Source organism: Cinclus cinclus, chromosome 23 (assembly GCF_963662255.1).
Source record: "Cinclus cinclus chromosome 23, bCinCin1.1, whole genome shotgun sequence".
In the NCBI taxonomy this organism is placed as follows: Eukaryota; Metazoa; Chordata; class Aves; order Passeriformes; family Cinclidae; genus Cinclus; species Cinclus cinclus.
This window is the reverse complement of record NC_085068.1, coordinates 5,525,325-5,547,734: the sequence shown is the minus strand read 5'-3', so window position 1 is coordinate 5,547,734 and position 22,410 is coordinate 5,525,325. Positions and strand designations below refer to the sequence as shown.

Genomic DNA, 22,410 nt, shown 5'->3' with positions numbered 1-22,410 from the left:
GCCCGCCTCACGCCGTTGCCCGGCAGCGGCCCCGCTCCGAGCCCGCGGCGCCGGGAGAGGCCCCGGCCCGGTCCCGGCCCCGGACGATGGAAGGCGAATCGCAGGGACCAGCGCTCACCGAAACCATGGGACAGCTCCGGCAGGAGCTGCGGAAAGCCAAGGATGACCACAACATGGCCATAGGTACCGTGGGAGGTGCCCGGAGCACACCTTTACCTGCCTAGGTCTCGTTCAGTTCTTTGATCTTGGAAACGTTACGGGGTGCTGCTCACGGGGTGAAAAGCCGCTTGTTTTGAGAACCTTCTTTCTCCCCTTGGAAGTGAAGAAGATGAGAAAACCCAGCAGAGAAAACCCTGAGCAGAGTGGCAAAGCGGGGCTTGAGGTGCCTGCTCCGTGTCCCCAGAGCAGCGCCCACCTCACACAATGTCAGGTTGTTTGATACACATCACAGAATGGTTTGGGACTGAGGGACCGTAAAAATCACCCAGTCTCACCCCCCGCCTGGCCTTCTGCTATCCCAGACTGGTCAAAGCCCTGTCCAGCCTGGCCCTGGACACTTCCAGGAATGGCAACCTGTGCCACGGCTTCACCACCCTCACAGGGAAGTTTTTCCTAATATCCCATCTAACCCTGCTCTCTTTCAGTGTGAAGCCATTCCCCCTTGTCCTGTCACTCCAGGCCCTTGTAAACAGTCTATCTTTCTTGTCAGCTCCTTGTGGTTACTGGAAGGCCACAATGAGGTCACCCTGAAGTGAAACCACCTTTCCTTCTCCAGGCTGTACAAACCCACATCCCAGCAAAGCACCACAAACCATATTATCACCTAGAATCACAGTGGCTGCAGCATTAATGTGACCCAAGTCTGCTCCCAGACTGTTCACACAGTGGCTTTGCTTATGCTCACCTGAAAAAAGTAGCCACAGAGCATTCAGCAGGGATTTGCTTTGCTAACAGAGTACTCTCCCACTTTACAGGTGCCATCTCTTCTTTGCAAAGACAGATGGAGGTCCAAGAATCTGAGCTGCGGAGAATCAGATCTGAAAAGGATTTGCTCCAGAAGCAGCTCAGAGAGCGAGAAGTCCAACTGCAAGCTGTGTTTGACAAGGTATGGCCCAAGAGGGTGGTGGCCATGGCTAGCAGGAGACATGGCAGCTGGGAATTTGGGATTTTTCCAACATGTCCCTCTCTCATAGGCACCTGTAACTGCAAAACTCAAGTGTAAAATATTCTCTTTCCAGTTTTGCAGCCTGACAGAAGAACAAAGGCAGGAAGAAATTACAGTGATGATGAAGGAGGAGAACCTCAACCTTCAACAGGTGAATTCGTGCAAAGCCTCTACAGAAAAGTCTGGTATTTTCTGCTTCACTGGGCTGGTTTTAGGGCTGGTGAAGTTTGGCATATAAAACCCCCAACTCAATCCAAGTACTTTGGAGAAAACACCAAATAGTAACAGGTACCAATACTGGTGAGTCCATAGATTCTGCTTCAGAAGCATTTGAATGAAATAGTGGGATAATGAGGCTAAACTTGTTCACTCTTTTCCCCCCAGTGACAGCTGAATTTCTGTATCTTCTCAGGTTGTTACAGCACAGGAATCCCAGCTGGCTGAGCAGAACAAGCTCATCAGTGAGTTACAGGAGACAATCAGCCAGCTGCGGGCCGAGGTTGTGACCACCCGCCTCCAACTCCTGAAGCACAAACAGGCCCAGAAGGAGATGCAGAGCCAGGCTGAGGCACTGCAGCACAAGGAGCTGCAAACCAGAGTGGCACTGGAACACATCAGCAGCAAGGTAAGCGTGGCCTCTTTCACCTCAGATCCCTGTCTCCCTCTTGGAACACACTTAGAATCTCAGTCCATTTGCTCCCTAGCTGGGGAGCAGGCAGCTCTTGTGCCACTTAAAAAGAAAACAGACCTCAAATACCAGAAACCCTTGAGAAACGTGAGTTCTCAGGCCCAAGCCTGACAGCACAGTCTCTGTAAATCCACACAAATGCCAAGGAATTGCACAAAATGCCTGAACACACCTGCTCTCCTCTTTTATCCAAAGTTTGAAAGGTATCGAAACAAAATAATCCAGGGTGTGTTCAGTGTGGAGGGCAGCCGGGAACCTGTGGCTGAGCTCACGGACAACGAGGTGCTGGAGGCAATGCAGGTATGTGGGTCTTCCCAACAGCTTCCAGCAGCCAGGAAGGGACTACTGAGGTAAGAGAACACTTTGCAGTGCTGCTCTCAGCCTTCCCACCTCTTTACGTATCGCTGATTTTCAGAAAATCATTAACGAGCGGATGGAGTTCCAGAGGAAGCTGAAGAACAAGGGTAGCAAGGTGTCAGTGCACAGCAGTGACAGCTGCGTGGCATCACCTGCCACAGCAAGGAAAAGGAATTCCTCCAAGATAGAAAAGCTCTAATGGCTGAGCCAGAACCCATCACAGCCTCAGGCTCTGGGTTCTCAGCTTGGAGCTGGTGTCTTACAGCAAATTAAACTCATTTTACTGACACCAAGTTCTGTGGGAATATCTGATTCAATTGTTTCTGCCAACTCAGAGCACAAGTCACTGTAAGTCCTTAGTCTGTAATAACACTTGACTTCCTAGAGAAGCTAGAAGCACAAAGATGGCTTGGCTATAAGCAGTTGGGGAGTGTATAATTCCCATTTTTGCTTTTGGAAGTTTCTAAGTGATACAACTGAACATTCACTAATGCCAAAACGGGGGACAGTGCCAGGGCTTCAAAAGCTGTTTTATTTTTCCATTCCATGTGCAAGTCCCAACACGGGGATGTATTTAACATAGTAGCAGTTCAGTTAGAGCTCCAAGATATCATTTATACCAGAAGAGAGTCAATTTGGGGGTCACCCTGGCTTAGGGAGAGGTGTGAGTTCACACCAGTGCTCACCCACACATACAGTTCACCCACAGACTGCCAAACGAGAACTGCTCCAAATGCCTATATTTTGGAAGGTAAAAATATGTGGGTGGGTCTCCAGGAGGATCACTCTGGGCACCAGTGCCTGTATTCTGGCTCTGGGGATAGGGAGTTCAGCAGTGTAAGTTAGAGGCAGCTCTGAATGGACCTGAACCTCCTCAGCAAGAACAAAGCCAACAAAGCTCAATCACAGTAACTCTCTGGGCACACACAAGGTCATTACAGTTCCCACAGAGATGGAGGATGGCCCTGAAATGCACTGGGACACACAAACCCTGCAGATGACTCAACAAACCTCTTAAAAATGGAAGCTGTGCTCACACCTGAACACAGAAACCGTCACTTTAAAAGACATCCCTCAAGTTCTGACAGCAATTAAATGCTTCTGACAGCAACTAAATGTTCACATTTACTCCAGATAAAAATAAAATTCTGCAGAACAAGACGTCAACAAAATGCTTTGGCATTCTGACTCCAGGTTGTACCCAGCAGAGGACCTCAGTTCCATGCTGTCAATTACTGCATTCCTCTTCTGCCAAAATAATGACCCAGATGAAACACCAGAAGGAAAAAGTGATCTTGCAGAAAAATGTGACTGTGCTTGTTTTAAACAATATGATTTTCTCTACTGCATTCTGACATCCAGCAGCTTCTCTGCCTTCAGTCCATGTTGCTGCTTCAGTCCAGATGCTGCTCTTTCTGCCCTGGCCCAACATTGATGATATCTGTTAAGATCCCAATTCTCCTTGCTGTAGCTCATCAAACTCTGAAGTCATTGCCTTCCCAGTAGGATACTCTGCATCTTTTCTTTAAAAACCCAAACCATCTCACTGTGCACCAGCTGCATTGTTGAATATGTGGAAAAAAACTGAAAAACGGAAATGGAATCCTCTCTCAGCTCAGGCAGCTGCTAACGGATCACAGTCAGCAGAGAGGAAACTGTGGCCAGGTCAGTTTTTGAAGGGTAAAGTACTTTCAAGTTCCCATCTGTGTCCACCACGCGCACCTGCTCCACCACCAAGGGCAGGTTCAAATTCCCTGGTCCACAGTGAGCATCCAATTCCATATCTGAACCAGAGCCTTCCTTGTTCTCCAAGGTAGATCTGTTCAGCTCTGCAATTTTCTGGTAAAAGCAAAATACAGAGAACATCAATTCTGTGGCAGAGGATGAACGAGAGGGAGTAACAATACTACTAAAATACAAATCAGCTTTTGTATTCTTCTCAATGCATATGAGCAATGACACATTTGGTAGGAGCCCCCCTTCCCCCCCAAGAACAGAAGCATATTTTCCTGAACTTCCTACCAGGATAAGGGTGTCCATCACATCTTTGCAGATCTGTAAACTGGTATCACTCGTCACTTCCAGAAACAGGTCCCGTGTCTCTTTTCTAATCTGTAATTACAGAGTTTCAGAGATAAAGCAAGTCAGGACTCAGAGCAGCTTACCCCACAGCCCCCTGGATATATCCCAGTACACAGAGCTGAAGGCTTTCACTCACTTTAATCAGGGGCAAAGCTCTGCTGTTCTTTACAAGTCAAAAGCCACATTCCTGCCCTTCGACAAAGCCTTTGCACAGGCACACTAGTGCTTTGGAACAGATTTCCAAAGGTAAAACTGTAACTCCAGATCCCTCTCAGTCTGACAGTGCAGCCCATATGATTGATGCAGGCTGTAAGAGTTTACACTTGGACTACAAGCAAAAGTTTCACAGAACTGTGCATGTCTTTACGTTAAACATCTCTCAACAGAAAGAAACACTGCTTAATTATTAATGTATTTCCGTGAATGGGAAGTACCTTTGTTTTCTCACTATTGGTTATTGGTGGGAAGGAAATCACAGCACCTTCAGCATCCACCAGGCACGGGTAGTTGTCTTTGCCATCCAGCAGCTGCAGGTACCTGCCAAGAGAAACAAAGCAGCAAGAAGTGAGCTACTGAGAGAGCAGCTGGACACAATGGCAGGAAATAAGAGACAGAAAGGAATTAGTGTGTGATCTCTGCACGAGCAGTGAACAGCACAGGGCAGGGCCACATGCTGCTTTACAGCCCATCTGCTACTACATCAAGTTTACCTCATCTCTGATTCCCTTAGCTGTGCACCACACACCCTTCAATCCTCTCTGCTTTGCTTCTATCTGCTGTTCTAAACAGATCTGTCATATCCCCAGTGCAGTCACCTAAATATATGCAGGAAAACCACAACAAGGTACTGACTTGTGCAGCCCAGAGACGTTCTGACGCTTCTTCTGCTTCCGCTGCTCCTCAGCCTCCAGCTGCAGCTGGCGGAGAAGATCCTTTGCCTTGATCTCCTTCCGACCCAGGGGCATGATCTGCACCACACAGGAAACCAAACCATTTCAATTCCATTTCCTTCAAACACCGGGGTTACAACACTCCCCTGTAAGCAAGTCAATAATTAAACAATATTCCTGCACGTTGTCATGCCTTTTTTCAGCATGGAAATACTTTCCATTTCACATGGACTGCTGTAACACCCACTGGAAAAACAGGCTCAGTCACTAGCAGTAAACCAGGCACCTGCTAGAGCAGGACAGCAAGGAAATCAGTACAACCTCTAAAGTAAAGTTCCTGGAGTTTGTTTTCTAGGCCCTATGGGGTAAGAAAGTACCCTTAAGCTCTACCTTGAGCTCATCAGGAGGCTGAACATCGTATTTCAGAGGAGCTTTGACCAGCTGAAAGTCGTGGGTGGCAATGGTGGCCACTGTGCGCTTCTCACAGATGTCCTCGTGCAGCTTGGTCTGAAACATAAAGGATGTAATGGAAACAGATCAAAAAGTCAATGTGAATTATCCCTCCTATGTGCAGGTTCTTCTATATTTAATGTTAGCAGCACTACCAGCCAGATGACTGAAACAGTGCCCTTCCCTTCACCTGTATCTCCATTACAGCACAAATGCAAAGGTAGCAAAGCCTGACAACACGTGATACGTTTCTCTAACGGGAAACCAAGTTTTAAGTCAGAAAGCAATTCCAAATACTCAAGTCTCTTGTAACCTGAAAGCAGCTCCCACCTGCCACCTAAGGGACAGGTGAGCAGCACGGACAGGTCTGTGGGCAGAATACCTCAGTCAGAAAGCTGGGTGTGTAATATGGTTTCAAACACGTCAGGGAAGCTGGAGCAAATCCAGGAGATCTCTACACATGGACACAGGGCTGTTTTTAGCTTTTAACAGGTTCCACAGCACTAACAAGCAGCTGTTACAGTCACAACACAAATGTGAGTGTGTCCATTGCCCTCATGGCAATACCTGAGCTCTGATGGGTCCTTCCCAAAAACCAGTTCTGCTGATTTAGGACTGAATGGGCAAGTGCTGCTGGCAGGGACCACTCACCCTGTATCCTCACACCTGCTGGGTGAGGAGCTCACCTTAAGTTTCACAAACTCATCTGCTGGAAGGGGCCTAGAACAATGTATTTCCAACTCTGCCAGCAATATTCCCACTCCAAATGAGTAACAGGAGGCTGCAGCTGTTACCTGCATGGTCAGGAACCTCTTGAGAGCATTTCCCGGCTTTAAGTTCACTCCTTTCAGCACACAGCACACGATGAAGGCTCGAACATCCTTGACACCGGGGCTCACTTTGACCACCAAAGGCGTTGGATTCTCAGAGACGTGCAGAACCTTCACCAGCAGCTTGCTCACCTCTTCCACATCATCCGGCTCCCCATCCCCGCTGTCCTTCTTCTGCTGCTTCTCCCTCTTCTTCTTCCTGACCTCCTCTCTGGCACTCTCGGCCTTGCCCTTCCCACGGCCCCCGGCCCGTAGGTATTCCAGAATAGCCTTCGTCTGGCACCCATTGACCATCTTCTCCAGCCGCTTGTCCCTCAGCTGGTTGCCCCTGAAGTTGGCCTCCTTCAGGCGGGGGCAGTCGGCCAGCGCGGCGGGCAGCTCCCGCAGCTGGTTGTTGGCCACGTCCAGGCTCTGGAGGAGACAGAGATGGGGCGGTCAGGGGTGCGCGATGGGGACCCGAGCGGGGCGCCGGGATCGCTTCCCACCTTGAGCGCCGGCAGCGCCGCGATGTCCGCGCCCAGCTCGGCCACCTCGTTGTCGGCCGCGTCCAGCCGGCTGAGCAGCGGGAAGGGCGCGGGGAGCCCGGCCGGGGGCAGGAGCCCGCCGGGCAGCGCCCGCAGCCGGTTCCCGGACAGCAGCAGCTCCTGCAGCTGCGGAGCGGCGCGGGCGAGCCCCGGGCCCAGCTCCCGCAGCCGGTTCGCGCTCAGGTTGAGGCCGCGCAGCTGCGGGAAGGCCGGGGCCGCGTCCTCCGCGTCGTCCCCCGCGCCGCCGAGCGCTGCGGGCAGCGCTTCCAGCCCGTTCCCGGACAGGTCGAGCAAGCGGAGCGCGGGCAGGGGCCCGCCCAGCCCCGCGCCCAGCCCGGCCGGGCCCAGCGCGTTGCGGCTCAGCACCAGCGTGTGGAGCGCGGGCAGCGCGGCCGCCACGCCCGGGCCGAGCTCCCGGAGCGCCGCGCAGCCGCTCAGCTCCAGCGACTGCAGCAGCGGCAGCGCCAGCAGCGCCTCCGGCAGCCGCCCTCCGCCCGCCGCCACCCGCTCGGCCACGGCCGCGCCCGCCAGCGACAGCTCCCGCCGCCGCTCCCGCAACGCCGCCTCCAGCTCCGGCCACGGCCCGGCCGCCGCCATCGCGCCCAGAGATCCGCCCGGAGCCGCCGCCGCCGCCCAAGGACCGCCCCCGGCAGGGTCCCGGCCTCGGGGAGGGTCCCGGCCTCGGGGAGGGTCCGGCCGCCGCTGAACACGCGGCGGGAACTCAGCGGCGCGGTCCTGCCGGGACGGGGCTGCGCGCTGCTCCTGGATGCAGCGATACCTTAAACAAAGGCAAAGCACGGGACCGCATCGCTGCTGAGCCGCGGTGCCGCACCAGGTCCAGGCACAGCTTACACAGGTAAAGCTCACACGCGTACAAGTCACACAGGTCCGGTTACAGCACTCGCACGTACAGCACACGCTGGTAGCAGTCACGCACGGCTCCCACGCTTGCAGCTCGCTGGTACAGGTCCCACAGGCAGGGCTCACGCAGGTCCAGCACTCACAGGTACTGCAGGAACCACAGCCTCACCCCACCCCGGACCCATTTCCATTGTAGCGGGTGGAACATGCACACGTACCCTCCAAACTGGCTAAAGTAGTTTATTAAATATGTGCAATAAAAAACTAACAAACTAACATTTAACACAAGTGACTACTTTTCTTGATAAAATCTCCCAGGTTTCAACATCTGATTTGTTCATGCAGCACTTAGGAATATGCAATCATTATAAATTGCTCTCTTGGGGCAGTGGAACACAAGAGGTCTTTTGGGATGAGATCAACTCCTGAATGGATGGGCAGGGGCTGCTCTGGAATCATCTCTGCAGTGACACATGAAAATGCCTCAGCTGACACTCAGGCATAGTTCACATGGACAGAGATCACACAGGACCCAGCCCTCAGCTCAGGACCACACTCTTTCCTTGCTTTCCTACTGAGGCCCCACGCTTTCCAAATCCAGATTCCAGACAAACATTTTTTGCAGATCTTCTTTCACTGCTCAGAACTGCACCTGTGCACTGGCTTTTCTCTAGACTATTTTGCTCAAGACTTGGTGGCACAGCACCAAACCTCACAGTGTTTTTTCACTTCAGTGTTTATCTTGCCACTGCAGCAAACCCAGGTTTTTAATTAAGGAGCAACCCCAGTAAATCTGCCTTTAAACATGACACTGGTGGTACTACTGTGCTCCAAAAGGGTCCTTTCACATTCTAAAAATGCCATTTTATCATTGCTAAGTTATTTCCTTAGTGTACCACAGAGTAGGTTTCATCCTTACACCTCTGAGCAATGGTTATTTTGAGATATTTATTATTTATTCAGCATATAGAATCAGGCTCTCAAACAGGAACCCATGTCATTAAAGGGAAAATAAAAATACCTATATATATGTTCCTAATGTGTGTGTAATTATTGAGATATGTATTTGGAAGAGTCAGAGAAACAATTTATACAAAGATTTTTGAAATCCAAGCACACTGATCTACCTGGAAAATCCATAAGCTGGTAGGCAGGCTGCAGGCAGACTAGAAAAACTGTATTACAAAATCAGCTCTGTATAGACAACACCACAAAGTCACTCCATGGGAGCAAAACCCCTCAAAACTCCCCTCGTATTATCATGATCACTCATTCCTGTGCCCATGGTACCAACTCCACAGTGGAAAGCAACAGCTGGAATGTTACAGGTAGAGATGTGAGAATTGCTGCTTTGGTAGAAAGCTTCATGCCTTGGGTCTTTATAGACTTTCTCTCTCTGAAGCTGTTAAAGACACGTGCTCCAGTCTGTGGATGGCTTTTTAAATCAATATCTAAGTACAGAAGCTCAGTATTTGAGCTAAAAGTGCACTAAAGCAGGCAAAAAGGTCTAAATTTACTAATTCAAGGTTTTCAGGGCCCAACCAAGATTATTTTTTCGTTTCTCTAAGGGGCCATTTCTTGGGGATATAGACTTGGAGGGTTTGGTTTAACCCTCCAGCCAAGTGGGCTCATAAGGCACTTGGTGCACAGTGAGAGAGGCCACAATGTCCTGTCACCTCCAAAACAGTGATACAACACAGGAAAACATCCAACCAGCCCTCTGGGTTTTCCATTTGGTGCTAATTTCTGGCATTGAGCAGTGCTTTGGGTACAGCTCTGCTGCCTTTAGAACCCTAAATCTGACATACACATAAGGCCAGGCTTCCCCCACGTGAAGCTCCTGTTCCTTGAGCACCTTGGGGGGACCCAGCAAAGAGACTTCTTTCCCCTGACATAATTAATGTGCTTGAACCTATTAAATCACAGACATGGGCTTGGAAAGGAGAGCACAGATATCTGTCAAAATAATGTTTTTGTCCCAGAACATTAGGTATTTCCAACATGAGCATTCCTAGGAGCAAAGCCCAGTGCTGCAGTGACAGCAATGCCATGGGAATCCCACCAGGCACTGCTCAAGGCTAAAAACAGCCCACACAAAAGATGATACAAGTGGCCCACATTTTTTAAATACCTCTGAATAGCCATGTCCCCAGTTATTCAGACAAAGGAAGAAATACTTGTCCTGTCATCGCTTTGAGTATGTTTTGCCAGTGCTTTTATTTGGGCCCCCTCGGGTTCTGATCTTGCTTCCTACTGAAGGAGGTTGAAACTTTGCTCCTGAAGGACCTGGCTTCCTTAAATAGTGGCCACCTACTTTGGCTGCAAAGAGAAAAATAGAGATCATTATTGCAAGATATACTAGATATACATCTAGTTCCAGGAGTAAATTTAATCCATCGTTTTGATTCCCAATATCTGTTAAGTCTGAATGACTGAAGCAACCAGAAGCTGGCAGGCATGGAGCCTCAGCATGCTCCACACCAGCAGTGGTCAGACTGAAGGGTCAGGGCTCCTTTCCTATCTCCACGAAATAGCTCTGGAATCAGAGCTTAGCCAGGCAGGATTTGCTTCTGTTTCCAAATCCTAAGCAGCAAAAAACTAACAACTGACTGGCATTTCATTAGCCAGTACAAACAGCAAAGGAGAGGACAGACAGACAGGACTGTGGATCCAGTCTAACACCAGAAAGTGCTGAGTTTAACCCCTGTGATTCACTTAGGTCAGCTGGAATGGGCAACTCCACAGCTCTTTCCAGGAACGTGGAATTGTGACATGCAGATACGAGCAGAGCACAGCTCAGAGCAGGTGACTCTGAACACACAGCTGACTAAAAAACTCCAAAGAGTTTGAAGGAGGGAAGGTTTGGATGTTACTGGCCAAAAGTTCTGGTGCTGCAGGCAGTTTGTTTAACTTCTGTGCTCTGGAAATGAAAGGATTTTCCATGTTCTCCATAAAGGGAACTGCTGAAAAAAAAAATCACCTGACACCATCAATGTCTCTTCGATGGTGAAAAAGCTGCACAATGATAAATCTGTCAGGTTCCTGAGTCTGGACTGGAAATGAAAAGCAGTGCACAGCACCCACTGTTCAGTTCACTCTGTAATTAGGATCAGATTAGCAACCTTTGATTGGACACTAAAAGCTAACTCAGGCCCTGGTTCCCCGTGTCAGCATTCAGGAGCTTTCCAGAACACTGTTCAGCTGATTGTTCTATTCATGGTCATCCTGTTCTGCAGAAAAAAAACCCTGAACTGATCAACTTAACTTATTTGCCAGTTTTCCCCACCAACTGAGCTCATGTCCTCCTTTTAACATGATTGTTATTGAATGATTTTGGGCATTTGCTCCCCAAGCACACGGTTCCAGCACAACACCTATCACCCAAATGCACACCATGAGTTGCACAGACCCAGCTCTTGGGTATGAAACACTTTCCTTAAGCAAAGGCAACACAGTAAAAAGCATAAAGGTTATTATCATTAACTAGTGTCTCACCAGGATGCACCACAATGGTTTTGCTCATGGGGGATGTCCTCCGCTGGTTCATTTTACAGCCATCTTTGTCCATCAGGTGAGATCTCCAGGCCTGAAGTCAATTACAAAGAAGTGATAGTACAACTCCAGCAAAATCAGCCAACGTCACATGGACAAAATGATAACTGTGTACAGACTTCCTATCAACAGCACTTTCATCTGCTTTTTTCAAAGTATGAGCTCCTTGCTATCAAATAGAAATTAATATTCCCATTATTTTAATAAATCTTGAAAGATTTATCACATTAAAACAACCCCTAACAACATCTGCCCAGTGTGAAGGGTGGCCTCACCTCTTCTCCAGGGGGAAAGTTCTCATGGCACAAAGGGCAGTGGTTTGCCACGTTTTCTGGTTTGGCAGCTGAAATAGTTTGAAAAATAATGTAAGAATGGCAAAGAGAGGCTAATTTCAGACACAAGAAGAGAATTTGCATAGCAAGTAGCATATTACTACCCCATGTCTAACCAAGTTCCTGCCCCGTTACCACTAACTGATCCTAAAGAAGCCCTGTGTTTAACAAGATTAAAGGAATCTCAGAATCCAGAATTACTGGATTGGAAGGAACCTTAAATATAATCCAGTTCCCCCCTGTCCTGTCACTCCAGGCACTTGTAAACAGCCTCTCTCCACCTTTCTTGTAGCCCCTTCAGACCCCACTGGAAGAACATAATTAGGTCACCCCAAAGCCTTTTCTTCTCCAGGCAATCCTAATTCTCCTGGCCTTTCCCCAGAGCAGAGGTGACCCATTCCTCTGACCAACTTGGTGCCTCCTCTGCACTCATTCCAACAAGTCCACGTCCTTTCTGTGCTGGGACAGTGCTTAATCTACAGGGATATTGAAAAGATCTTCCAGTCTTTTCACTCACCCCTCCCACACACATTCACAGAGGCCAGTCACTGGAAAACTCAGGTGTTTATCCCAAATCTTTTCCCTCCTAAGGATTTATTTAGATCCCCAAGTCTGAAACACAAGCAGCCAAGGATCCCTGGTGTTTGAAAGTCTGAACCTCTGATGTTTCACCTTCCTGTCTGGAGCTACTCACGATTGCAAATCCTGCTCTTTATGTGTTTGGGCAGCTCATCCCTGGGCACAGCCTCTCTGCACCGTGGGCACTTCCCAAAGCTGTCCCTTTGGTCACAGTCAGTCAGCAGGTGCTCTGTCAGGCTGGCAATCTCCAGCATCTGCAACACAGCCAGCAAGGTTTGTGCTGAGCAAATAGGGATGGGATTAGAAAAAACATCAGTTTAGCCTCACCTTCCAAAATTACAAAGGGAAAATTCAATTTCATTCCACTTATTAACTCATCTTCTAATGCTGCTCCTTTCCAAAAGCATGACCCAAATTACATTGGTTTGTTCAGAATTCACCTACCCAAGTGTTAAGTATCTCACAGTGCCTCTAAACCAGAACAACAACAGTCCATGCATTAATAGGTCTGGGAAGTCATTCTGACCTGTTTGCAGTGCTCACATCGGGTTAACATGGGGCAATGCTTCCAGTAATGCAGATCCAACCCTTCCTCAGTGAAGGACTCGCTCCTTTCACCACAAAAAATACACAAGCTGGGAAAAAAATACAAACATCAGTGACATCAGAGAGAAATGGATGAGCCTTGTTCCTTCTGTTCCAAGCTGTTCTCAAAAGCAGCCAATATCTCAAAGAGTTTATTTTTCCTGGGTGGAGCTGAGCTTAGGATGAGGCAGGTACTGGGTTGTAAATTAGGGTAAATACAATTATAGAGCATTTTTTTTTTACAGAACGATTTATTTCATGGAAATTCTGAGAGCAGCTCACCAAAACTGGCTTTCCTGGCTCCAGAATTTCCAAGTGCTTCTTCTATGACTTCTTCCTACAACACCCAGCAAAGCCACACCACATTTTCCCCTTATTCTGCACTCACAGCTGAACATTAAACTGTGGCTATTTCTTATCCCACAAGCAAATACTCAAAAAAAAATAAAAAAAAGTACAAAGTCACACTATCCAAGAACTTAAAGAAAGGATTGCTTGGTGATAATTCCAAATCTATTAGAAGAGATTTTAGTCTTTATTGTTTCACTGTTGAAGGTATTAGCTTTAATCTACTGGAAAAATGTTATTACTGTTAGGAGCTCACAGGTGACACCAAGGGCTTAAGGTGATTAGAGACTCATCTCACTTACTTATCCAGGTAATTTGCAACAGAGGAAAGTTCCTCCTGAATCTTTGCTGCTGTGGACTGGGGGCTTTCGTATACCTGGTAACCTGTAAGGAGAGAATTATTAAATCAAGACTGCATTTTAATTCATCTACATTTCTTAACTCTTATTAGAAACTACCTACCTTGATTCTTTGCCTTCTCAAAATCAGATTCTTTCTCCTATCAAACAAAGAAATTTAACTCAAAAATTTGCCTTCCAGAGAGAAAGTGAACACACTATATTCTGATTTCTTTCTGGAATTTAAAATTTAGAAGCAGAGCCAATACATTACAACATTTGTGCTTCTGGTTCTATAGCAAATCTCTTGTATTAAGGTATTATTTATATTATAAAAGGTATTATTATATTGTTATATTATAATAAAGAATCCAAAATTTACACTATGTTAGGAAAAACAACACCCTAGATTTTAAGCTGGACTGCTGAGGAAAAAAGTCACCCAGGGTATGTCTGGAGTTTCTCACTCTTTTTAATGAGACAACACCAATCAATGTTCATTATCTAAAGTCCACGATATCCAAGCAGCAAAGGATTAAAACAACCTTAAACTAAAATATGCTCACCTCTTCAGCTTCAACTTCTGCTTGTAACTCTAACTTTAGAGCTGCTGGGCGATCTTTTAGAACTTTCATTTCTTCCTCTGTCTGTTTCTCGGCTTCTGTTGCTGCTTTTCTCTGTGCCTGGCAGGAAATAATTACTCTGTCAGCTCCAAAAGCCTTGGAACCATCCCTCATACACAAGAGATTGCAAAACACATCAGCACAGAAATCATGCAGAGGACAGGAAATGTCCTGCTTGGTAAAGTATTGGGTGTGATACAGTGACATCTCTCTCTTTCCAAATTCCTCTGCACCATCTGGAAGGAACACACAGCACAGCCTTTGGGCTCACTGTTCCCAAGGATTGACAGCAGAAAAAAAAACATATGGGCATTTTCCAAACTGCTTGTCCATCTCACAACTCCTTATCGAGTACAGGGAATACACCCAGCTTTCCACACTAAAGAACATTAACCACACACCTGAAGATACTCTGCTACCTGCGCAGCGCCCAATCCGGCCACGAAATCAGGATACCATCACCTAAACGCCACGTCTGAAGTGACCCTGTACATTCTGCCTCTCATTACGTACCCTCAGCTCAGTTTCAGAAGATTTCCCATCGATTTTGGCAAATCCCTCAAAGAGCGTTTTGTAGCGCACGGTCTTGCGGGCGCCGGCGTCGTCGGTTGGGAGATATTCCAGCACAGCTGCCCTGTGCTCCCTGTACATGGCAAAGATGATCCGCAGCACCACCTCTCGCACTTCATGAGCCCTGTGCTCCAGAGCTCCCGTGGCAAACTGCAAATAATTATAAAAAGTGATGTGTAACGGGGTGGTGTTTTGCACCACTTAATTAGTGGCTCGTCTGAAGTTTCTTCTGTCTTTCACTTAGAGCCAGGATTAAAAAACGTGGAGATGGATTTTCTCGTGTTTGGGTTTGGTTGTTTATTAAATCTTATCTAAAGTACAGAGAGTTCTGCAACACTTCTAGGTACCAGCTAGAAGAAAGCAAAATGGAGGAAGATCCAGCTGCTACAAGGTCTCTTAAAGCTAAACGGTCCAATAGAGAATTAACACCTATATTATTTATACTTTTGACCCAATAACCAAACTCCTGTGATCCTCAGTGCATCACTAACTGTCCAACCAGAAACTACTACCTGAAATCATGAAGGAGGAGGAAGAACACCAAAAAGGAGACAATATCCAAAATCCTCCATCTTGTCCCATACCTATTACTGTATTATAAAACCCTCAAATTTAAAACCCTTTACCATGTGAAATCACACTTTTATTTAACGACGCCTGTGACTTTAACCCCATCACTTAAACTTAGAAGCCTTCTCCAAGGCCTCAAGTCAAAAGCAGTGTTCCCCAGGGGGTCAGTGCCAGAAAGCACAGAAAGCTCAAAAAACCCAGGTTTCTGGGATCCAACAGTTATGCCTCTCTTTTCTCACATTTTTAAGGGTTGGTTTATTAGCCCAAGACTCTCCTGCAGCAGGAGAAATCTTCCTACAAGACAGGTTTTTGCAAACACTTTTAAACCCATTGGTTCTTTTTTCCAGATATTAACATCTTGCTTCATAGAATCCCAGAATAGTTTGGGTTGAAAAGGATCTTAAAGCTCATCTCATTCCACCCCATACCATGGGCAGAGACACCTCCTACTAGACCAGGTTGCTCCAAGCCCAGTTCAACCTGGTGTAAAATTACCAGCACTGTTGATCAGGAGAATACACCTCTTCAAGAAGTTCTCAAGCACTCCAAAAAAGCCAGGCAGGCCCCAGAAAACCATCAGAAAATCCTCCATGTGCTGTAACCTCGACCTCTTACCTTCATGACATTGTTGATGGTAAACCCAGAGTTTTCAGTCCCCATGGCTCCCAAGAGAGATTCCACCAATTCCACGTGACTCATTGCCAGGTGTGTTGGGGAGTTTGGTTTTAATGTTTTAACCAGGTGGACTGGGATAATCTGGAGAGGCTTTACTTCAGGGCATAATGCCATTTCCTAGAAACACACAGAGTCAGTGAGCACACAGATGCCAGATAAGGACAATTACCTGTCTCTGCAAAGCTGGGTTTTCTCATCTCTGTGGCCACTTGCAGCAAAGAACACAACAGTCACACCTGCAGCAGCAGCAGGTACCCCCAGACTGCTCCAGGTAAACCCCATTTGGCAGGGGTTGGACTGGATGACCTCCAGAGGGTCCTTCCAACCCCAGCTATTCTGTGATAAATTGTGGTAAGATTCTGTGATAAACTGTAACACTTAACAGCAGCCAACCCCAGTCTCACAGTCCACCCTGATCAGGTGCTTCTCACCTATGAGCTCCTTAAGTTGAAGGGAAACACCCACCCGGATAAAGGTTGAAGCCAGAAGACGAAGACGGGATGAAGAGTCTCCTGTTCTAGAAAGCAAATCTGGCAGGGTTTTTTCCACACAATGTGAAGTTTCTAGCTTCCCTAGTTTGTGTTTTGGTATATATTGGGTAATGACCATTTTTAGAAGTTTCAGGGAAGCCTGAAAAACCTAAGTTAAAAAGGAAAAGGAAACACTGAGCAAAAATAACACAGAGATCCCTGTTTTCAGACAATACAGTAAAAGATCTAGTCTTAATCTAGAATTACACCCTTAATGGAAGCTAATTCAGACAACTGTCTTCCAGAAAACCTGGTGCTAGGTCATAGATGAAAGGCTTCAGAAATTGTTCCATAAAGAGTACCATGATTTTCTTCTTTTCTTCTTATTAAAGGTTTATTGGACGCCCAAGTGTCCTTCAGCTAAGGGCAGTCCCTTGAGCTGGAAACTAGAAGTTACTTCATTGCTGTATTTCATCTTTAACAAAGAAAAATGATCAAGCTCACTGCACATTTATTGCATCAGCTCATGGCTCAGCCCAGGGCAGTTTTCTCCATCTGTTCAATGCCAGACATTGCCCAGTTGTTTTGGGAGTTTTGAGGGGCTTTGTTCTGATTTTGGATTTATTCAACAGTAGATTCATAAACTACTTGTTCAAAGTATCCTAACCCCATGGTTCTGCAATTTTGGCTGCCAGTTCTTTGCTGGAGCATCAAACCTATCCCAACTTACTGAAGATACAGTGTCTTTGATGGCCCTCCTGACAAGGAAAACAGCAGCCCTCAGCATGTTCCTTAAATCCTCCTTTGGAGTGTCCACAGATATTTCCATCAGCTTCTTGTACACAGTGAGTAAAGCGTCTTCTCGACACGACCACGTTCTGGAATATGCTCCTGAAACCTGAGCACAGAACAAGCCTATCTATTAAAAGGTCCCTACAGATATTTCAATACATATTTAACATTTATATAGAGAACCAGCCTCAAAAGAACATATGAACTGAAGCATGAAATCCCCAGGTGTTCCCCACAGGAATCTGGCTTTATTAAAAGCACATGTTTTGAAATGCAGTGAGTGAAATTGGATTAACAGGTCAGGTTCATGGAGCCCTTCCAGGCACAGTGAGGGCTTCTCTCCCTGCAAAAGACAGTGGCAGTTATGGGTGATCTGGGTCCATGCCCTAAAGCAGTCTGCTGGATCCTGTTTATCAGCACATCAAGTAATCTAATCCATCATCAAAGGTACAGATTTGTAGAAATGCTGTAAAGAGGCATCCATAGAACCAAGGCCAAATTTTAGGCTCAGATTTCAAAACAGCAGCTCTGAACACAAAAATCCTCTCAACACAGAGCACAATATCACATAGGTTTCTTTTACTGGGTTTTCAGTTTGTTCTACTGGTTTTTACCAAAGTCTCTCCAAAAACTTCCACAACAGGGCTGGCTTCCCTCAGTGCCTTCTCCGTGAGTGGTTTGGGCTCCCCAGTATTGCCAGTCCTTGGAGTATCACCCATGTCCTCTTCAGTCACCTCTGGCTCAAGGTAGGCAACAGCTTCATCCACCTGCTTGCAGATGGCTGGGAGAGGTCTCTCATCATAAGGTAAAAATTCAACCTAGCAGAAAAGATAAAATCTGTTGTTCTGGAAATGACTCAGATGTGAAGTGGTTTTATTACTAATTGGATTCACCTCAGTGAAATTTTCTCACATCAAAGCAGCATCAGTCTTCAGTTAAGCATGAGAATAACCACATTATTTGGAAGGTTGGACAGATTGTTTGCTCTGACAGTAGCAGAGGGAACACTACTCACATTTTCCTTGGAAAATGCTTCCTTGGAGGTTGTGGGCTGAGTCCGAGGAGAAAGAAGGGACTGGTAGGGAACAACAGGCTCAGAAGAAGCAGGATCCACCAACTGCTCCTCCAGCACAGGCTCTGCCCTCCAGGGCTCCTCTTGGGGTGGGTCTGTGGGCTCAGGAGGGGAGCTCTGGGGACTCTCAGTGCCACTCACAGATCTCAAAGGCAATTCGGGTGGCTTTTGGATCTGAGAAAGGGAAGAAGATTTTTAAGCAAGGCTAAAATGTGCTAAAAATCAATCAGTACAATTACAACTCTGTCAACAGGCTTCTGGGGATTTCAAGTAAACATTGAATGTGGCTCACAGGTGTGTCATCATTCTCACTGGATGCAGCTTTATGAAACCATCAGAAAATAATTCTGAGTGGGTGCATGTGTGGAGAGATTATAAAACTTCCTGTTCTGAGAATACTACATATCTGTATGTATATAAAAAAATCACACGGATTCTGTATGGTTAGCCTTGCCACCATCCTAAGCCTTCTCTACCCCTTCAAAATATGAGAAAGTACCTTATTCATCTGCATCAGGTAGTCTTGAAATTATGCAAAGCATTCAGGATTCTAACATCATTTTCTTGAGACCTCAAAAGTTTAATAGGACTTATGGAGAACTAAGCATGTTCATAAAACAACACAATGAGAGTCTGAGGCTGAAAAACCCACAATCCAAACAGAAAACTGAAACGCTTTAGTAAATCTCAAAATTTCCATTAACCTGTGAATGAAGTTTGGTTACTTTGCCATTTCTAGTTAGAACACCCTCCTGAGTTTGACCTAACAGCACCCACCAGCAGCTGTGCATCCAGGAGGTCATGCAGGTCCAGTTGCTGGTACACCTTCAGCCTGTACTCATCCATCTGCTCCTTCTTTTTCTTGGCAAGGTCATAATCCTCCTTCTCTACCGCATAACGCTTCTCTACCTCGTACCGGCCGAGTCGCTCACCCACCTAGGATTGGTACAAACACCTAGGAACCATCTTACTGAACACTTCTTGGAATCACTTTACTGAGCATTTCTTAGAATCACCTTCTTCTACCTGTTTCATTGCTTCCAGCCAAATTAATCAGGTTATCTGATTTTAAAATTATTCTTTTGGGAAATACATTGAAAATCATTAAGATTCCACGAAAACAGCAAGGCCCTGATGGGCCACTGGAGTTCTGCCCCATTTAGGTGTCAAAAGATCTTTCAAGCACCTTCTGCAAATCTGCAATGGCCTGTTTGAGCTTCTTGGCATGGTCGTAGCACTCGAGACGCACAGCTTCCCTCTTCTTCTCATCCAGCCTCCGGATTATCTGAGCCACTTCTGGGTCCTGGTACATGTCAAACGCCAAATCATCCAGAGGTGAAATGGAGTCCCGTTTCCTGCAGATATTAAATGAATAAAGTAAACCACAATAAGTGGTTTACTCTCTTTTCACTAGCAGGGAATTAACAAAACACATACCCAGGCTATATGCAAAGAGCATCCTTACCCAAGGTAAGTTCCATCTAAGGCAGGGTCATCCAATTTAATTCCCAAGTAGTGATCTATCAGCTTATCTCTGGAAGGCTTTGGAAGGGTGGAAAAAAAAATCTTAGTGCACATTCACCAACATCAGGCATACGTTCAAGACAGAATTCTGACTTGCGACCACCAACATCAGCTCTGCAACATAGAGCACTTGTGTTTTGGGGCACATTGAAGCAAGAAAACCTGGAGACGTTGAAAATTAAAATGTCCCAACTAATTGCATTTTAGTTTTTGTATTCCTGTATTAGGCTCAACTTTTTGCTTCAAGAGAACATTAAAAATAAATTAATGCAACACAGCTCTGCTAAAGCACAGAGCTGGCACAAGAAAGGTTCATCCCATTACACTAGGAACCTGTAATTGAAGAAATGGAGTATCAGTAAAAGGAACAGGGATGCTTTGGACTTACACTGCTCAAGCTGTCATTGCCATAGTCTGCTGGTTCCCCAATAATGTTCACAGCCACCAGGGCAACCTGCAGAAATTCAGAGAAAATGCAAATATGTAAGCTCATTCCTCTTTTCTTGGAACAAAAACCATGGGCTGTGGTCAAGAGGGTGATATGGAAGCAGGGAGAAGCTGAGTCCTAAATGTGCCTCCTGCTCCACTGAAAATGTATCACCAAATCTACAACCCCATTGTGGTCCCAGCAGTATTGAGGCAAGTGTTTGTTTGTCTGTACCATGGTGGCTGTGCAGCATCTTCACTTAATGCCACAACAGATCCAAAACACTCAGAGTGGCTTTGTGACCCCAAAGCTGTTCTCAGAGGGAGCTCCTTGTTCTCAACACAGGCCCTGCTGTGCAGGCTAAACATCAGCACAGACTAGAGTGACAGTGTGCCCTTGACCTATTTGCTCTGGATGAGGTGCATCCACCTGATCCCAACTCACTTCTAACCTGTTATTTGTGTTTTGTGCTTTAAAACAAACTAAAACAAACACAGGAGTTTTCAACCAATATTTTTTGTTTCTACAAATCAAGGGAGAAGATTTCTGTGCCTGCTCTTTACTATGAAAGTGTCACCTGGGTTACCAGGTAAAGACTTCTAACTCACCTGTCCATACAAGTTGTATTTATTGGCATAATTTTTATGGAAAATCAGCTTCAGGTACTGGCCAACTGCATCCATGTATACAGATTTCAACTCTCGAGCTCTGAAATCAGTCTTCTCATTGTCTGAGAGAGGGACATAACTGGGAAGGAAAACATAACACATGAACAGAGGATATATCCAAATACACAGGTGGATTTCCAACCCTCGGGTTTAAAACCCCCTCATAACTGAAACAATGAGTGCTGTCACTTAGTAAGGCAATTCACCTGCACCTCCAGCTTTATCATGGATCTACACAAGTCCAGGATCCCTCAGCTGCTCACCCAGCATCCACATCACACACAACCCACAGTATTATTTTCCCCTGAAGCTGTTCTGATTAAGACAATTAACTGATCCAGAACTTTCTGTCTCACCCAAGTCTCTGAAACCTCTCTGACTGATATGGAGCAAAGTACTCAGGCAGACTTTCACTGATGTAGAACTCAATTTTGCTTGCAATCATGTACTGGTGAGCGAGCAGCTGCAGCTTTCGGATCCGACACCTCTCCACCAACTGCAGGATGATTTCCTGGGGGTACTGACAGAGCCTGAAAGAGACACAGTTTCTGAATTCAATCATTATTTTAAACCAGACTTCACTTCTAACTTGACCAACATTTAATTATGGAACTTTCAAGTTATTAATTGTAAGCCAGCATTATAAATATTGTAAGAATCCCAAGACTAGAGTGGAAACACTTCTCCCTTCCCTTTACTGCATGCTTATGTTCAGGTGCTCCACACATGTTTAGAGGATGTGCTGAGTCAAATGGATTTTTCATACCAAGCCAAACCAGCTGCAAACTCCAAGACTGCCAAGATTTTCATTTTCCAGGACTTCATTTCAATACAATGCAGTGCCTTTAGGTGTTAACCAATATGCTGTTTTCCCCCAGGATGAGGGCTCCATGGGATTAAAGTAACTTTTTTTTTGCTTTATCAGTTTGCTTTGGGATACTGTAAACTGCTCTGACCATGCACATTACATGTGCCACTTGTTTTAAACCTGGTGCTTCAGAAATTCAGTGCTCCAAGACCACCCCCTCACAGTACCTGGGCGATCGCCACCCGTTCACTGTCGGCGCATGAACCATCAGCTCCCGAGCACTGAACCCATCCTCGTGTCCCGACGAACTGACCACCGTGAAACCGATCTTGTGTGGCATCCTGGGGAGCTGAGCAGGTCACAGCCACGGCCTTCAAGCTTAAACTCATCCCTGGAAGGATGACAAAAACCCAGTGAGGCACTACAGTCAAAGAATTGCATCCTGTGGTCTGTCGAGTCAATAGATGATGAGTGCAGATATATATTCCCTTTAATTAACACTGGCACCAAAAATGTTGTTGGTGTGGGTTTGACGAGTGCAGAGCGAAACGAAGATTTACATCACTTGCAGTGTAGTCTGCCAATAAATTAAACCTGCTAATCCAAGACGAACCTTGAAACTAAGAGTTC

General features: G+C 46.4%; 3 protein-coding genes across 3 annotated transcripts; 1 reads left to right on the top strand and 2 right to left on the bottom strand.

Moving 5' to 3' along the window:
- Positions 1 to 86: 86 nt before the first annotated feature.
- On the top strand, positions 87 to 2,409 carry CCDC27 (coiled-coil domain containing 27). Its single transcript, XM_062507413.1, has 6 exons — positions 87 to 183; positions 975 to 1,105; positions 1,239 to 1,316; positions 1,578 to 1,790; positions 2,049 to 2,153; positions 2,269 to 2,409. The coding sequence occupies exons 1-6, from the start codon at positions 87 to 89 to the stop codon at positions 2,407 to 2,409; spliced, it is 765 nt and encodes a 254-aa protein (XP_062363397.1).
- Positions 2,410 to 3,836: 1,427 nt separating this feature from the next.
- LRRC47 (leucine rich repeat containing 47) lies at positions 3,837 to 7,586 on the bottom strand. The gene is made up of 7 exons (XM_062507734.1): positions 6,948 to 7,586; positions 6,427 to 6,873; positions 5,573 to 5,689; positions 5,145 to 5,260; positions 4,727 to 4,829; positions 4,233 to 4,322; positions 3,837 to 4,049 (listed from the first exon to the last, which is right to left on the bottom strand). Exons 1-7 carry the CDS (start codon positions 7,581 to 7,583, stop codon positions 3,837 to 3,839), a joined length of 1,722 nt encoding a protein of 573 aa, XP_062363718.1. The 5' UTR covers positions 7,584 to 7,586.
- A 2,446-nt stretch (positions 7,587 to 10,032) lies between these two features.
- CEP104 (centrosomal protein 104) lies at positions 10,033 to 22,120 on the bottom strand. The gene is made up of 21 exons (XM_062507676.1): positions 22,008 to 22,120; positions 21,329 to 21,502; positions 20,913 to 21,051; positions 20,266 to 20,331; positions 19,819 to 19,895; positions 19,540 to 19,708; positions 19,131 to 19,289; positions 18,297 to 18,527; positions 17,896 to 18,099; positions 17,220 to 17,387; positions 16,485 to 16,658; positions 15,960 to 16,136; positions 14,718 to 14,924; positions 14,148 to 14,264; positions 13,706 to 13,742; positions 13,546 to 13,627; positions 12,837 to 12,945; positions 12,426 to 12,564; positions 11,675 to 11,742; positions 11,343 to 11,433; positions 10,033 to 10,166 (listed from the first exon to the last, which is right to left on the bottom strand). Exons 1-21 carry the CDS (start codon positions 22,118 to 22,120, stop codon positions 10,033 to 10,035), a joined length of 2,835 nt encoding a protein of 944 aa, XP_062363660.1.
- Between the last annotated feature and the right edge of the window lie 290 nt (positions 22,121 to 22,410).